Raw genomic sequence first — 17,937 nt, 5'->3', positions numbered from 1 at the left:
CTCAAACACACTTTCCTCTCTTCTGCCTTTCTGAGAGTTGAATACCATTCCTACGAATTGGATGCCAGGCCATGCAGTAACAACACAGCATACTACCCTGCAATAACAAAACCTGTCAAGTGCAAGGCACAGGGTTGGGTACAGATGTGCAGCAAGAGGAGGACAACACCATGCTGCTGTGTTCTTGGGTGCATCCAAGGCCTGCTCATCTTCCTGAGGACTGGACCCAACCCTCCCAGCTTCTGCTGGGATCCACTGCCTGCACCCTGGAAGCAGTTACATAGCATAGCAATGCCATCACCCCCAGGAGGAAGGGAATGGTTACCAGGAAGCAGGAGCTCTGCATGAAGGATGGGTGGATAATAACATTATTAAAAGACCTCCTACAATGGTGTGGTGTAGGGCTGCTTTCAAGTGCTGCATGTTGCTATGAGCACTGGAGTACAGGGGCTTACAGTGAAAGAAGCAAGGGAAAATCCTGTTTAAAATTATGCATTTAATTGCCTCAACTGAGGCTTGATCCTGCTCTTGCTGGTGTCTTGCTGTTGCTTTTAGTAGGGGTGGAAGTGGGGCTTCTGTTCTGTTTCTGTTTACAAGAAAAAAACTGTTGCCCAAGGCTCTGTGGGGACCTGAATGCTAAAAATGACAGCTGCAGTCAGGCTGTGGTGCAGAGAGCGAGCTGTCACCTCTGTTTCTCTTGTAGTGGGATGGAGATGGAGGGGGTGGCAGGGACTGAAAGTCTGCTTGCTAGTCACAGGTCTGTACTTAAACTTGGGCCTCACAGAAGATACAGCCCAGATGCTCTGAGCTTCTGCTCAACATTCAAGGGCAGAATCCCAGTGGGCCTTGCAAGCCCTGTGGAAAGTTGTTGTGTGCCACTTTGGTGGAGTGGGTATCTGCTCTCTTTTTACAGCTAGAGAAGCAGAGGCACAGATGTTAAATTAGTCCCTTGAGAGCACCTGGTACTGTCTGTGGCAGAGTAAAAGGCAGGACTTTGGGTCTCCTGTTTCCTTGGTGCTGCTCTTCCCTCCTTCCCTCTGCAAAACAATCAGTTTTAATCCCTTGTGACAATTTATTTCTCTTCTCTGGGTCCTAAAATTGCTGCCCTTAAACTGACTCCTGTAGTCTTCATAGGGCCACAAGTCCCAGGATCTGTGTTGCAGCCTGGAGAACCCTGCCTGGTTGTCACAGGCAGAAGTTGGTTGTGGCTCATCATAGGAAGTAACCCTGCTTTGAACACTATGGTTGTGACCTGCCTGATGCTCCAGAGCCACAGCATGACTACCTGTGTGGCTGCTTCTTGCCCAGTCACAGTGTTAGCATTTTCAGCACGGGAATGTACAGATTTAGGCTGTGATGAGGCTTATCTGTGTGGCGGTGAGTTCAGAATGGCGCATACTGCCATTCTGGCATGGGTGACTTTCTAGGCCTTGAAAAGTTGGACCTCCTATGTTTTGGGCCACTGAAACTGTTTCACGGAGCATCCCTGTCTTTCCCTTCTCTGCAGAGGATTAAGAAAGATGTTGACAAAGGCACCCTGCATACAGATATGTTCCTGCTGAAGACTGAAGGTGCAGGCAAGGAGGAGGGTAAGCTACTGCTGCAGCTAGGAGGGCTGTGCTGGAAGTGATGCTGCAGGACTGTGAATGCAAATCCTCTCTCTTCCTTTGAATAACAGACCAAAAAACTTCAAGCCTAGAACAAAATTTCCCTTTTAATGAAAAGACTATGCCCCAGTGTTTGCTTTGGGGCTAAACACAGCAGATGAGTTGATTTAAATATTTCTTCTTCCCAGGAGTAGCTAAGTGCATTTGTATACTGTGACTCAAGCTTAAAAAGAAAGAGGCTAGGGTGAACGAAACAGCAGTTGCCGGGGTATATTGGAGGAATTATGTTCTTTTTTGTTTATGTGTGTTGGAGAAGGAAGATGGGCCATCACACATGCAGGCAGAATTCCTCACTGTGAAGGCAAATGGGAAGTAGGCGCTTGTTGCGCTTGTTGCCGCAGCAGACTGTATGCTGCGCAGTGGTTCTGTCCCCTTTTCACACTCCGTTTTACAGCCTGAAAAGATGAGGGTGTGTCTGGTTTGCTGAGAAAAGCTTGCTGGTTAGCTGAAGGCTGTAAGGAGTCATGGTTCTCAGCTCCAGCTGACTTGATTTCAGAGCTCATGTAAATGGTAGCTCTGATGCAGTGAAACACTGGGGGATTAGAGCTTGTTGAGGAAACTTCTGCGAGGAACTGGCAGAGCTCTGGAGAAAGGTTGGGGTATACTTTTTGTCAGAGAATCACTTCTAGCTCACAGCATCATCTATCTTGACACCTCCCAGTTGGTCTTGGAATAGTCTGAGATGGAGTGGAGGGTCTCCAGGCTCCTTGCATAACTATGTGAGAAGCTCTGGCCTGCACAGACAGCTTCAGGAAAAACTACAAGAAAAGTTATTTTAGGGATTTTTTTGGTTTATGTGTGGGAGGGAATTAAAACAACATTTTGAAATTCCTGTTCTCTGGGACATTTTGATCACTGCTCTTCTGTTTCACAACAGAAAATCCTTGGGATTTCAGAATTCTAAAACTCTGGTAGTGGTGGCTCACTTACAGACTCTGAAGAGAGAAGACTGGGGTGTGATCTCATGAGATTATGTAATGCAGGGATATTATCAAGAGTGATTTCTTGGTTGGTTGGTTGTTTTATCTGTGAATGTCCCCAGAAATAGGAATTCCATCACTTTCCTTAGGAGAGAGTGTATTTTGTCCTTGGCTCAGGGAATGGGACAATCTTCTTTGAGCTGAATTTCTAAAATGTTAAAATTGTGATGGATTTCTTTAAACCTGACCTTCTTAAAGTGGGATTTGGGGAGGAGGTTGGTCACATATATTGTCTGGATTCCAGACACTGCTTGCATTATGTCCTATTTATAGTTTATCTTCTTGAAATTGTGGTTCCTTCGGAAACACAGTGCCTAGCCAACACGTATGCTTCTTCCAGTCTGCATTTTAGGGATTCGCTCTAAATCCAGAGTAGAAGGGATTGGAGCAAAAGCGGAGGGTTTAGAGCACAAGCCTTCTCCCGCTGCTGAGCCCTTTTTTAAAGTGTGGTTGGGTCTCCTTACAATTAACAGTACTTATTCTTGGGGTTAAGGCAGCGGTGCAAGTTGGGAGATAAGGTACTGCAGTAGAAGGGACCTGCAGGGAAAATTGGTGTAGGGTGGGCTCCATGGGATAACTGAGGTACCTTTCCTTGGTACTCAAAGGCTATAATCAATTCTGGTTTGAACTTCACCCTCCTGTAAAGGTATATACACCTTTCGAGAGGCTCCCTGCCCCAGAAAGCACACCCTGAAGAGAACTCTCTGCATTTGCTTTTATTGAAGACAAAATGGCTTTCTAAGCATAGAAGGGATGTGCAGATTAGCTGTGTGATTGAAGTGGAAATGCAAGTGGTTCTGATTAATGCTGTTGTTGAAGGCGCACTGTGCAGCTCTGAGAAGGTCCAAAATAGGTCATTGAGTTACTTGTTGGAGTACTGAAGGGCCTTGGAAGATATGGAAACGATCAGGTTTCTCCTTTGCTGATGTTCATATTTGCTTTTATCCATTACCAGACAAGTGGGTGTGGAGTCGGCTCAACCCATCCGGAGTGAAACCCACTCCCAGGTCTGGCTTCTCCGTGGCAATTGGTCCCAATAACCGCTCCCTTCTGTTTGGAGGCGTGCATGATGAAGAAGAGGAAGAGAGCATTGAAGGAGACTTCTTCAACGATATTTATTTCTATGACATCGGGAAAAACCGCTGGTTTCCTGGACAGCTAAAGGTTTTGTTTTAAAAATAACACAGATATATTGAGTTTATCTTCCTTGATCATCTGACACATGTCCTTTGAGCCTTTGCTGGCCTCATACAGCTTTCTCGCAGTTTGAAGCAAGCTCTGTTTCTAATAACTCAGGGTGCTCCAGAAGCTGAGCCACCAGGTGTGGCTGCTGTTTTGATCTGTGACCTACTGATAGTGAAGAGGGGGAGAGACTATAGAAATGAAGCTGGGGATGTGCAACTCTAGCAGGTTTTTGCTACCAGATCAGCTGAATTCTCTTAACTTCATGCTGCCCTTCTCCTTTCCTGCCACTTAGCTCCCTGTGCTTGCCATGCCCTGTTTCCACAGTGTGATGCAGACTTTCACCCGTCTAGGGAGAGAGGAAGCCTCTGAGCCCTGATGGTTGGGCACAAAGCGAGGGTGGTTCAGGAGGCAATCCCCCTCGTCTAGAACTCAGGCTGCATTGTTGTGTAATGCAAAATAAAAACATAGTTATGGTGTTTTACTGGAGGCCAGCTCCAGGTCAAATGTGTAATTCTGACATGAGATGGTTCAGTAAAAGCTACTATGAAAGGATCTTGTGTAGCACTGGGATCAAAAAACCTCCCTCTATTCCCCAGTGTTGATGAGCTACTAGAATAGATGAAATATTAACCTTAGCTCTTAAGAACCTCAGAAATGTGGCCCTCAGCTCAGATCTTTGATTTTGTTTGAACCACCGTCAAGGGGAAAGTGAGGTGGAAATGACCTGGTTGAGCTTCCTTCTTTCCATCCCCACTGTTTCTGGGTTTGTTCTCAAAAAGAAGTCAATCACGCAACAACAGGCAAACATGCACTCGGATGTTTGCTTTTGCCTTTCTAGCTGAGTGTTTTCCAGCCCGTTAAAAGAGTAGTTTGAAGACCCAGAGTGCTTCCTGTTAATGCACTGTAATTTAGCACCCAGCAATTGTTTTGATTTCACAAAATGGTGGGTTATTTTCTCTTGTTCCTGTCACAGACTAGTGGACTGTGTGTGTGTGTTTGCGTGCACCTGCAAGGAGAGCAAAAGAGCTGTTTTCTGTCTCTTCAGCACATGCTGCCATTAATAGAGGAAGCAACTCCCCACCATAGGTTCTCCAGGAGTTTCATTGCTCCTTGTTTTATGGCTGGTAGAAGTTCACACTGAGTGGGAGGTTGCACCTATCACTTGAGACTTACAATTGTAATGAATAATAATTGAAGTCTTCCCCCCTCCCTCCCAGCAGCATCCACAGTATTTGTATTAACTGCTGTATGTGCTATTAGGTGCACACAATTCACACGCAGTCTCTTTCTGTTCCTTGCTCCTGTTAACAGGGACCAAAATCAGAGAAGAGGAAGCGAAGACGTGGCAGACAAGCTGAGGCAGAGGGTGCTGGAGATGAGGAGATGGAGAAGCAATCTCCACAAGGCCCGGTGGAGATAGTCAAAGAGGTGGTGGCAGAAGATGGGACTGTCATGACAATAAAGCAGGTGATCTCTGGACCTGCAGAAGAGAAGGAGAGGTCTGAATCGGAGGAGGAGGAGGAAGATGGAGCCTTAGGCCAGCAAGTGGAACCATGTCCACGTTCGAATGCCATGTTGGCGGTGAAGCATGGGGTTCTCTATGTGTATGGGGGAATGTTTGAGGTGGGTGATCGCCAGTTCACCCTCAGTGACCTCTACAGCATTGACCTACACAAGATGGAAGAATGGAAGGTGCTAGTGGAGATGGATCCAAGTAAGCTCTAATGGTGGGATCGATCTCTCTGCCTTTAGGGTAGCAACAGTACACTAGGGGAAAAAACCCCCAACAACTACAGAGCTTCCTTAAGAGGTGGGGATGAGTCTTCAAGCAGTGCTTTTTCCTGGACAGGAAAAAGCATGGGAATGTGATATGCAGTGTCTTACGATCACTGTTGCTGCAGAAACTTGTCTGGTCCAGAGCTTTGTGATCACTGTAGAGAGTGAGCTCTGGTCTGTCTACTTTGAAAACCAAGATAGGTACATGGAGCATCTTCGTTCACTGGTGGCAAGTTCTGGCCTGGGAAGTCCTGCTGTGCCATGTTTGTCCACTCAGCAGAGGACAGGGATGTATGCTCTTGCCTGTCCTCACCTTCTCAGGGCGGTGAGGGTCTTGGGTACTGCAAAGCACGTGGGCCTTAGCTAGGGTTATCTCTTTGCACCTTAAACATGTAGTATGTTTGCTGCGTACTCCGAATACCCTGCTGGGCTGTTCTCAAGCTGGGAAGGCTAGCTCAGGGTCTGTGGCAAGCACAGAAGTCAGTTCCTGAATTCCTGGCTACATGGTCATTACATGAGTGTTCAGTAGCGTTGCAGAAAGCATTACCTGAGAGACCTCAAGGAAGATGGATTTGATGGATTTTCTACTGTTTATTGAAAGAAAATGGGGGTCTACCTTAGAGCAACATATCTCTTACGGTAGTGGCTAAGTGATTCAGCCCAGGTCATGTGCTAGGCACTGTAGAGAGACGTGAAAAGAGGGTGCCTCTGCCCTGGAAGCTCACAGTCTGCATGTGCATAATGGACAAAGGGTGGAAAGGAAGGAGTGTTGCTTGTGATCACAGAACCGTGAAGTGCTAGGGAGGAGAGGGTGACTCGTCAGCATGGGCACTAACCAGCTTTTCTTCCACAGCTGTTCTGTGCTGTTCACTTCTTCCTGACTCTCTTTCATCTCTTCCTACTGCCCACTGCTCCCCGTCAGAGCCAGGCCCTGTACAGTGGGTGGATCTGCAAGGGCAATGAATACAGCAGGGCTCTTAAGGAGCACATCTCTCTGACCTTGCCCTGGCATCCTCCATGATAGTTCTGGGTGTAGAAGTAGGAAACAGCTTGTTATTTATTTCTTCTATTTTCTTTCTTATCAAAGAAGCACAAGAATGGCTGGAGGAGTCGGAGTCGGATGAAGAGGATGATGATATGGAAGGTGCAGAGGGAGGAGAAGAGGAAGAGGAGAGCTCTGAAGAGGAGAGTGAAGGTGAGGAAGGTAATGATTAAGATGAATGTTGTCTTCATGCTAATATAAAGTGGGGTTTAGTAAAATACCTGCTGGTTTTGCTGCCAGCCTGGAAGGCCTCACTGGCATCCAGGTGAGTTTTCCAGCGAAAGCAAAGTTTTCATGCTACACTGCTCTCAGGGTAGAATAGAAATTTCCTGAGTTACTGATAAGTTTTTAGGCTATTACATGTAAACACATTAGCTGAAGAGTAGTCTTGGCCGGGTTGACGCATGGAAGAGCAGATTGCCTTCATTAGCTGATTGTGACCTCTTTCTGTCTTCCTTCCATTGTGTACTAGGAGAGGAGCAACACCCATCTGTTCAGCCTGATGAGAAGCATGCAGACTATCTGTCCAGGACGGAGCAGTATTGGATTAAACTAGCCCGCAGCAACATGGGCCCAGATGCCAAGGAGAAGAAGGTGGTAAAAGTGGCACATGCCATGGCAAAGACTTTCTACGAAGATTCGGTCTAGGTGTTGTTGAGGCTGTTCTGTGAGTGAAGAGACATGCTGGGAGCAGTGGTTAGCCCCATTGAACTCAGCCTGATGTGCCAGGCAGTCAGCGTGTCCAGAATGCATCCTGGCGTTCTAGCTTTTGCCTATTCTGTGAGTGCTTCTGGGCTGACCAGTCTCAATATGCCTACTTGATTAGTGCTCTGGATATGCTGTTATTCCCCTGGAGGTTGTGGGAGGGTCTTGAGGAACAGGATTGCTGTCCAAGCACTTGTTCTGCTGAGGCTGGACTATACGATACTGTCATATTTTTGTTCAAAAGTTATTTTGAGTCTGTCAAGACAAACTGCACATCACAGTGGTTCACTGGTCCCAAATTACCTACCCTGACTGGGGCTGGAACGTGTCTCCAAATGTTTCTACAATAAACTTACTTCATTGCATCATCTTGGTTTTCTCAATTAAACCCATCCTAGCTTTTCTACTTCTTTTTCTCCTGCTGTGAAAGAGGGATCACTGTTCCCGCTGTGAAATATGCAGGTAGTGGTTGTAAGATGCACCAGCAGCTCTGAGATGTGGCTGCACTGCCTGGAGAAACCTGGGAATCCTTTCATAACTTAGCTGTATGAGAGCCACTGTAACCCCTGATGCATGTAACAGTAGGAGTGTCTTCCTTTTTAATGTTAGCTGTAGCGGGTTTTGCCTTTGCTTGTGGAATCTCCCTGTTCAGTTTCTCACATGTTGGCCAAGAAAGCAGTTGTCCTACAAGTGAACTCTTTATGACCAGTGAAGTGTCCTACCGTGAGACCTGATGGTGTGTTGAGAACAGGGTGGTATGGGCCGACACTCTCAAAGGCCTTTTTTTTTTTTTTTTACCCCCGCTTCCTGACTCAGCCCCTCTCTTCAAGGCATTGCTTGCTTTCCAGCAGAGCAGTGCTGTGGTCCATAGGGACAACAGATGGGATACAAGTGTGTCTGTTGCAGCAAACAAGTGATGACTTGAGTTGACACCAGAAGGCACTGGCTGTCCTTGTGCAGAGAAATTCAGGGTGCCATGGGTATTGTTTTGGCAGGGGCATCACCAGGGAACCAGCTCTCAGGAGAGCAGTGCTAAGTTCTGCAAGGCTAATTAGAATGTAATAAAGATTAAATAGAGCAGGCTGCCAATGTGATTTAATTGTCAAGATAAAAACATGTTTGATAGGGAAGTACCTTCCATGCAAAATAACAGGCAAGAGGTGAAAACAAATCATGTATTGTTATCAACAGGAAAGAATCCATAATGCTTGCTTGGCTAATAGCATCGGTTGCCCTCTTGTCCTGTCACTTGGGTTAGTTTACAATACCTTGGTCTCGTTGACATTCGATCCTTTGTGTGTGTGTGACATCCGAGGCTTTTTGTGCAATGTTTTGGGGAATCTGCCACCGAGTTGCATTTGCAGATTTTGTTTTTATTATTACTATTTATTTATTTATAGTTTGAAAAGTAGTGGTTTTAAAATCACAGCATCTGTGCACAGGACTCCATTCCAAACGCCCAACCAGGCAGGGGAAACACCCTTTTTGCCAGGTGTACTTTATCATTTTTTTCCTTTTCAAATACAGATATACACCCTGAAGGAATTTTTTTCCCACAGCTGAAGCTGGGTTGCAGCAGTGCCAAGGATGAAGGATAGTTTTGTACAGTGCTTCTGCAGCTGCAGGAAAAGATTCTCCCTCCTCCTTCTCTGCTAGAGAGACTTGTTGGATGAGGGAACTAGGTGCATCAGATGAGCTGGAGTGTGTGCAACAATAATCTGATGTTTTTCCTTTCACCTTTTCCTCAAGGGCTCTGGAATGTAGTCCTAGTTGTGCTCTTTGCCAGGCTAGGTATGACTGGAGAAGGCATAGACTGGAAGAGACATGCTTCCAAGGAACCTGTGAGTCAGGATGGGCCAACTGTCCCGCTCCTGCAAGCAGTACAGCAGTGTGTTCATGTGGCCTCCCATGGGGAGCACGCCGACTGCCTCGCAGAGCTAAGGGAGAGGAGGCTTTGGAGGTGGGTTCCAGGGGAGATGATGGCTTCCCAGGGCTGTCATTGTTCTGCTGGTAGGTTGGGCTGACCGGGGCATTCAGCTTGGTTCAGTCCCTCCTGGAGCTGGGGTTTTGGATGAGCTGGCATAGGCTGCAGCTGATCATCTGGCTTGGTTCAGGAGGCTCTGGTGGCCATCCTTAGGTTGCATCATGAGAGGCTGCTGCCATGGCAAACTGTCCTGGCCTGAAAATTGAGGCTTAGTTGTCAGCTCTGACAAAATGAGGCTGTAGCACTGTAATTGGAACAGCCTGCGCGGGGACTGAAACGCACACAGCGTCCATTCTCACTGGAGCATTTGCAGCCATTGGACTTGAGACAGAAATTAATTCTGGTGCATCTGCAGCCACTGCTCAGCAGAATGAACAAGACAAATGCAGCACTCTCTTGAGCCCTGCAGCCAGCGACAGCCAAAGATCTGTCTGGACACCCTGGCCCATCTCTTGCTGGTGTAACTGTGGAAGCCTTGGAAGCTGTCACATGTTGGTTGAGCAAATGAAACCTCTGAGAAAAGGTAAAAGTTCTCTGTGGTGGAATCCCAAGCAGGGATGACTGATTACTACTACTATGTTAAGTGCTTGCAGAGGAGGTCTGAATGTGATGGGCTCTGCCGTGGTCTTAAGAAATGCAAACTGTGGTACTTTGATACTAAACTGTAATGGTACCTTGCTTTTCTGAGCATTGGCTGAAAGCCCACTGAAGCCTGTTCAGGGTTGCTGGATCAGATCTCTGGTCATTTTTCTTGCATTGGGTCCAAAAGTACCTTAAAGAGGAAGGTAAATATTTTGCAGGCAGACACACATCAGTGAAATGGCTTGCCTAAAATGATACCCAAGAGAAGGGCAACGGCTAGAACTTGGTGAAACTAGGAAAACTAGGAGAAATTCCAGAAACTGGGAACTGAAAAATTCCAGCACTGTCGGTCATAAGGGTACTTATTCCTGTCTGACATGTACAAAGAACAGCTTGTCCTTTTGATTATGTATGTATGCCCAGATAAAATTCAATTATTCCTTTGGCATCCATCACACCATTGCTTTTGCCCATCTCATTGTAAAGGGATGAATGTATAAACATTTACATAGGAGAAAGAGACCTCAGTTTATTATTATATCTGGAAACAATCAAGCTGTTGGTGTTGTTTTCAGTTAAAAGACAAAGCCGAATAACTTTTTTTTTAAACTGACTCCTTGAGGAAAATGTATTCAGTAATCCCCTTTCTTTGGGCCACACACACACTGTAATTGCAGTGTAAGCAACACAGTGAAATTGGATTTTTCTATTATGTTTACATGCACAGCTAGGAAGGGAAAAAGCGAGTAAAGGAGAGTGCCAGCTGAAATGCATTTGACTTCAGGGGTTGCACAAAAAAGGCCACAGCAGAAGGTTAGTGGTTTCATGTCTAACTCAAGCTTAGCTTGTAACGCATGGGGTTGTTTCTCCCTCACATCAGCGTGTGTGTTGCAGTGTGACGAGCAAGGAAGCTCGTGACTTGCTGTGGAATTTTATCAGAGAGCAATCGGGGTAATTGGGCTGACCCAAAGATAAATGCTGTTCATCGATGGAAAGACCATCCCTGGCACCTCTGCTCATGGGTTTTTTCTAGTAGCGAAGACTTGGTTCAGTCATGCTGAGTTGCTCGTCTCCTCACAGCGCTGCCTACCTACTGTGGTGGCTTATGGAGATAAACCAGTCCTAAACTCTTCTGCTGGCAAATTGCTTGTTTGTCAGGCTTGTTGTCCTCTGCACACGCTGGGCTGATCTTATCCTTCCTCATTTGTCTTGGAGAGAATCTGGGTTCATTCATCCTCTGTTCTGTATTGGCAAAACTTCTGCTTTCTTGCTCCAGCAATACCATGGGTGGGTCCAACCACTACTAAACGGCCCTGAGCACATTGTGTCTGTCAGCAAGACAGAAAGGCTAAAGACACACATGTTCTTACAAATGTAGGTCTTTGAAGGATGGGAGAGTGGGAATGGGAGCGTATCAAATGCTTCAGCTTCTGCTGGGAAACAGCTGCTGCCCCAACAGCTGTAGCATCCTTCATCACTAACTCACAGTGACTTAACGTTACAGACGAACAAGAGAGCTTTGAAACGTGCTCCACCTTGAAGGGATTGGGCAGCAGTGCTCCTGCTGCTTGCAGGAGTAATTCTTGCAGCTCTCCCTTCCAATAAGACTGAACACCTGATAGCAAAATGCAGCGCTGCTGGGGCGGGGGTGGCTGCTCCTATGGAGGAGGGAAGGGGTTGGATGTTAAAACAAGTGAGCCTGTAAGAGAGCCTGAACCTTGCTAGACTGTCAATGCTGTTAATAGTGTACCCAAATTGGGGATAAAAGGAAATAGGCAGATGGTAAGGATTGCGAGTCTAACAGTGTAGTTGAGCAAGTAACACCTGTGCATGAATGTGAGTCTCTAAACACATCTAGACACCTCCAGATGGGGAATGCACAATCCACCACAGCATTTCTAAGCCATCCATCCAACAAAAGCTTTTGGGCAACACTCAGTATCTCAACTTCTCTTCTTTAAGTATCTCTCAACTTAAAGTTTCCTTTAACATTATGGAGCATGACCTCGGAGATGCTTCGAGTGAAGGGACACAGCTCACAATGTATCCGAGTTCCATATTCAGAACTTCGGGCACTGATTAGTAGCCATGGGGGTTCATTGCCTGTTGAAATGTAATGAGGTGATTATGCATGTGCTGGAAAAACAGGTTGGTGGTAGTGCTGAAGCTGAGTGCCTGTGGGTTAATATTAGTTGATAACAGATTAATAAAAGGAACTTGAGAGCTTGAAATGCCTCTGAGGGAAGCATAGTCCTGGTGGATCTGTTACTCAAAGGCACGTTATCCAGTGTCTGCTGTGCTCAGGGTTGTCTTCAGTGGAGAGGTGGTCAAGGAGCCTGGCTGTGAAGGTCAGTGATAGGCCACAACACAAGTGATGCAGTTCATTTAGGGGCTGTGTGAGGAGTTAACCAGTTTCCCTACGCCAGGAAAACTTGCCACCATATCAAGATCCTGCAAGGCCCATCTGTGCAAACAATTTACCCATGCGCAGCAAAGCTGTGCAGCATGGGCGGGAGATCCAGTCCGGCCTCTGTTCTGTTCTGCTTTAGCACAAATCTCTGGAGCCAACCTCACCCTATGACAGTTTAAAAAAATTCCTACTTTTCCATCCTCCCTTAACTTGGCAAAGCCTGTTAGGGCATGTAATTAGTCCTTGGGTTTCAATTAAGACCATCATGGGTATGACATTATTTCTCCTCTCGCCCCTCCCCTTCTGTTGCCGTCTGGATTTATATTTTTTTTTTCCAGCAGTACTTCATAACTCCGCACAAGGTAAATAGAAGCTGCAACAGCTCAGTATCTGTGAAAGATCAGGCCCTGGAGAGTCCCAACGCTCTCGGAGAATCTAGGTCTCGGGTACAAGCAAACCAGACGCCAGATGGGCTGGTGAGAAGCTGACGTGGCACGAGCAGGAGGAGGATTTTTTGTATTCCTTCCTTCTTGCCTTCTCCTAAGATGCAGTGTCGAACCAGCCCATTGCTCACACAGGTGGGGCTGGCTGGAGGACCTGGTTGTCCCCAGGGAGGGACAGGTCCCCCTTTTCCCAATGGCTTTGCTGCGATAGCAGGAGGTGGGCTGGTTCCTTGAGCCCCAACCCCTCCTTGTGTTTCAGGTGCTGCTTGTTCTGCTGTAGGAACATAATACCGTCACAGCCTAAAAAAAATTACATAAACCTTCAGCTTTTCACATGCATCTGTCAGTGTGGACATAAAACAGCAGGTATGGACAATTTACACAGATTTATATGCCATGATGATAGACATTTTAATGTGCTTTAGGTAGATATGCATGAATCCAGGGCTCATAAGGCAGGGAAATGTACTGAATTACCTCTCTCTCTGGGCTACTTCTCAAGACTATTTCTGGCCTTGGGCAAATGTGAAAAGCCCAGAACTAAGACAAATTGCTCAGTTCCCTGTGATTAATAAAGGAATCATTATTTTTAAACACGTGGTTTGGGAGCCGGTGAATATTAGTCTTCAGCTATCTTTCATACTGAACAAACCTCACCTCGACTGAGGTTTTATCCCATGGAACAAAGAGATGAAAAATTGGAGTTGCATTTGTGTTTGTACATAATTGCTGGTACATGGGCAAGAGCAGGAATAACTAGTCGGTCACCAGTGTGAAAAAGCTAGTCATGAAATCACTAGGACTTTTATTTGATGGGTAACAAGAGGCATTTTGGTGCTATTTTATATATATCTAAATATCTTACTGTGTTTGCATGTAACTGTTTAAGCTGCTTCTGGCAGGACCTTTGTGTCATGCACTTGAATGTACAAAAACATCCTCAAGAGTCTTTACAAAGAGTTGCAACCAGGATTACAAAACACATGGATGAGTTCCTAGGGCTGCAATCACAATATGGTATTATTTGGTTCGTTTCAAGTATGCAGCAAGCATTCAAGAGTAAAAAAGATGACTAAGGACCCAAAAGTTAAAAACAGAAGAAAAAAAAAGGGAAAGGTACAAAGATGACGGACAGTTACTGTGGAAAATGAAATTAAAAAGCTACTGGGGGTCTTGCTGCCTTCAGTTATCATTTACCCTGTCCACCCATAGCCCTCTGCCTGAAAAGGGAAAGGAAGTAAAAGAGGAAGAAAAACTGCGACAGGAGGGAATAAGACCATGTAAGGAAAAGAACTGAATTTAACTGGCACATGCTCTAATCCTTAGTTTATTTCTGGTTAAAAATATAGCAATCCAGTGCAGTGTAATAAGAAATCTGCTGAAAAGGTAGCAGAGAAACAGCTAAAACAGAAGCAAAGCAAAGCTGAGTCCACAAGTCAGGGCTGTACCCAACAACTCTGGATGTGAAATGTCGAGGAAGATTTTTTTCCCTCCCCCCCACCCCCCGCCCCCAAATATATCTGTGTATGGGTTTCATCCCACCCTCAGGTTGCTGCCACACTTGCATCCTTTCTCCTGTTGAACGGAGCTGCAGTGGATAGAACTGAGGGTGGAATTTGGTCCCTGGATGTACCAAATCCCAAACAAACCATTTGAACTGTACCTGGTGCTGGTGGATCACCGGCAAAGCCGATCTCCATGGCAGGGAAAGACGGCATGGGGAGGGGAGGAAACAGTACAGTCATTTTTGAAAAGCGAGGGGATGTCGGCCATTTCCAAGCAATTGAGCTAAGACCACACTCTTGTGATTGGGACCATAACAGCTTAGAACAGGGATACGGCATCTTTAATGAGTATGCATATTATCAGTGGGGACAGGGGAGGGGAGAAAATCAAGGCAGGCATATTACAAAGATGGTATAAACGAACAAATTAAGTGACATAGAAAAAAAAAAAAAAAGAAAATAATACATCCTTAGAGGCTGCCATTGCCAATTATGTTTGGTTTTTTGTTTTTCTTTTTTTTTATTTTTTTTTCTTTTTTTTTTTTTTTTTTTTTTACAGGGACATGTTGGAAGCTGGAATATACATCCTGCATTACAAAGTGCAAAATACTACATGCTCAGAGCCCAAGCATGATGTCTGAAACAGTCCACAGCAAGATGTAAGAGACAAACCCACCACCCTCTCCCTCCTCTCTGGGACATGCTCCAGTACTCCTCCCCAGATGCCTTTGAAAAACAGTTTTGTCTTATTTTGCTTTATTTTGTTTTATTGTTATCCTAAGTGGATCAGAGTTGAGCCCTCTCTGCCCGATCCCTCCCCACCAGTCTGCTCCCTGGCATCTCTGTCCATGCACATGTTTGGGATGGGATGCCCAAGTAACACTGCTCATCGTGTGTTGGCGAGCACGGCACAATGACCAGCAGCTATTCAATTCGTGTTGCTGAAGGTGCCTGCAAGTTTTTTGGGGGAATCCGGGTACACATTTTTACCCAGGATAAATTGTCTGTGAATTAAAAGTAGCACTGGGTGGTTTTCCAGCCTTGCCATGGGTGGGGAGCAGCCTGGGGAGGAGGAGTGAAGGCAGGAGGGTGGTGGGGCTGCTGCTCACACCTTGTGTTCCCTATTTCCCCCCCTGCCCCAAGAAATTTAGCAAAACACTAATTGCTGCTTTGTTTTAAAAACGAATAACAAAATGGGGCCCGTTGCCCTTCTCCCATCTTTCATGTCTTAGGGTTCATGCCTTCCCCGTGTTCCTTCTCCTTCTTACAGCAACGTTTCTCCATTTGTGAAGGGAGAAGGAAGAAAAGCCTGATTTTGCTTTTCTCTCCCATTTACTTTATCATTAAAGCTGTTGTGGATTTTCCCTGGGAAACGCGGCCTGGAGCATCCCAGGACCCGTACATACTTCAGACAAACTCTCCCCATGGTCCCCTCATCTAGTCTCCATTTTGGGGTTCATTACTGTTGTTATGAATATATTTTTGGAGGGTGAGGGGAAGGGAAATGTTTTATTTTGTTGGGATTCCTTCTCATCCTTTCCAGTGTTGGGGGGGCAGAGTGTTGATAGCATTTTGCCATGCCACACAGCATAGTGTTATACAAGCAAAGAATTTTGGCTAAAATCCAAAAAACATTACCCAGGAAAAAAGGCAAACTGTGAGTGAGACTCAATCGTTTGTTGTTCTTCTGTGAAAAGACTTGGAAATTGTCATAGGACAGTTCGAGTTATGATTTTTCCCTTTTTGTTGTTGTTTGGGTTTTTTTTCCCCCCATTCATACATGTAACTGTTATTTTTGCAAACAAGACAGTCTTGAATTAGATGAAAAAGTTAATAAACAAAATGGCGACTCCAATATTTAGTAAGATCACCATGACTACCAGGATGGGAGCCGAGCCCTGGAAGAGAAAGAGAAGGAGAGGAGTTACAACGCGCATTGAAAATCTGTCTAAGGTTGCCTTGTAGCAGGGGTCGGGCACTGTGCTGGGTCCTGGATATCACCGGGCAGGCAGGGCTGCAGATGAGCTGATTTACACCCTCCAGCAAACGATTCCAAAGTGCTTGGTAACCCTCACTGAATTTTTGCAGGCTGCTGCAGTAGTAAGGCGTGAATAAAGATCTCCCCCTTAGAGGTGAGCAAACAGTAGAAGCAGGGACTAAACCCAGATCTATTGCCTCCGTCCCTGTGACAATAAACAGGTCACCCCTAGCTCTTTTGTCTAAGCACAATGTCCTCCTAAGGCAGCCCTCCAATTCTGCAAAAGCAGATACAAATGGCACGTAAGTCCCAATGTGAGTCCTGGACCCAGTGTCTGCCAAGCAAAGACCTGGACGCACACCCGCCGGACCCACTGATTAAGACAGCAGTTGCACATGGACTCCCCCATGTTGTGTATGTAGGAAATCTGGCCTTAAAAGAATAACTAAAATTGGTTGCTTAGCCAGGGTGGTCAAAGAAAAGGGGGGGGGGGGGGGAAGAAAAAAGATTGTATTGGATCATATAGTTGCTTGGGGATGGTTTGGAGGAGTCTTCAAATGAGATTTCCCAATAAACATGATTGCTTGTACAGTTATCCTGATAACGGCAAAAGTCAGGCCAGCATACGGTGGTCTGTGTTAAGGCAACATTTTGGTGAAGCTCTAATAACCTTTCCTGAGGTTTATATGGACCAAATTAAGCTCTGGGGACTATGTGGAAACCACTGCAGCAACTCACTTCGCAGCTGGCCCGTGTCAGACACCCACTGTAGGCTGGATTGAAATGCTCCCCAGAAGCATCCACTACTTTCCACTGAGCATAAAGGCAGCCCGCACAACTCGTGTTGGAGCTGATGAGGTTGGGGCTGTTGGACCCTATTAGCATCCCAGGAATGATGGGAAGAAGACCACTCAACATCATGACTGCAGACGAGCCTCCAACGCATCTTTCTGCAGAACACCGGTCAGAAAAACATCCACCCTGCCACCTCGTCCCTGCCATAAAACATTTGCTGTCCTAAAGTGTTAACGTGGCTGGCATCAGGGTGAGCAAGCGTGTGTGCAGGTAGGTGGTAGCTATTTCCCGGAGTAGCTGGTATCCTCGTCTATTCTTGCTGCAACGGAGCTGTGCCAGCTTTAATCGCCTGGAATGGTACAAATGCTTTTCTCTACGCTCCTGTCCTCGTAACAAAGCTGTTGGGTTGGCATGGGACAGGGGTGGGTGCCCTTTCTAAGCAAGTCCTTGTACCGCTCTGCCGAGCTGCTGGGAAGAAAAGCCAAAAAAAAAAAAAAAAAGAAAAAGCTCCTTGCTGGCCAGAAATTGTTTCTCTTCTGAGCAGGCTGATTCAGTTCACATTTGGGAGTGGGTGGGAGCGAGGATGCTGGATCTTGCTGGAAAGGCATATTTGTAGCTTAGCAACAGGGTCAAAGGAAGCCAACCAAATGGAGGGATTGCGGAGAGCCTCTCCTGGCAGCCAGGTATCCACGCCTGACTGCTTCCAGCAAATCTCTCCGCCTGCACCACGCAAAGCCTTTCAAAGGCAGAAACCACCCCCCTGTTGCCACTCCTCCCCCCCCCCTCCCCGGCCCTGCCGCTGCCAAGGTCTGCGTTGCGGTGTGTTATTTACATTTGGGGGGGTTTAGCTTCATTTCAGAAGATTATTGGGTTTTACGATTTTTG

At 46.3% G+C, this 17,937-nt stretch overlaps 2 protein-coding genes across 5 annotated transcripts in view; one reads left to right on the top strand and one right to left on the bottom strand.

The window, feature by feature from the left end:
* The window catches only part of KLHDC4 (kelch domain containing 4), a 28,717-nt gene extending 20,994 nt beyond the window's left edge, over positions 1–7,723 (top strand). For all 3 annotated transcript variants that reach the window (XM_049806043.1, XM_049806045.1, XM_049806044.1), the window contains 5 exons: positions 1,508–1,589; positions 3,603–3,811; positions 5,144–5,546; positions 6,696–6,812; positions 7,123–7,723. In XM_049806043.1, coding sequence (XP_049662000.1) covers positions 1,508–1,589; positions 3,603–3,811; positions 5,144–5,546; positions 6,696–6,812; positions 7,123–7,298 — 987 coding nt within the window. In that variant the 3' untranslated portion in view covers positions 7,299–7,723. The remainder of the gene's footprint in view (positions 1–1,507; positions 1,590–3,602; positions 3,812–5,143; positions 5,547–6,695; positions 6,813–7,122) is intronic.
* A 6,577-nt stretch (positions 7,724–14,300) lies between these two features.
* The window catches only part of JPH3 (junctophilin 3), a 58,844-nt gene continuing 55,207 nt past the window's right edge, over positions 14,301–17,937 (bottom strand). For both annotated transcript variants that reach the window (XM_049806755.1, XM_049806754.1), the window contains one exon: positions 14,301–16,177. In XM_049806755.1, the coding sequence (XP_049662712.1) occupies positions 16,097–16,177 (81 nt within the window). In that variant the 3' untranslated portion in view covers positions 14,301–16,096. The remainder of the gene's footprint in view (positions 16,178–17,937) is intronic.

Source organism: Accipiter gentilis, chromosome 7 (assembly GCF_929443795.1).
Source record: "Accipiter gentilis chromosome 7, bAccGen1.1, whole genome shotgun sequence".
NCBI classification, from domain to species: domain Eukaryota; kingdom Metazoa; phylum Chordata; class Aves; order Accipitriformes; family Accipitridae; genus Astur; species Astur gentilis.
The sequence above is the reverse complement of the archived record's forward strand: the minus strand, read 5'-3'. Positions and strand labels throughout refer to the sequence as shown.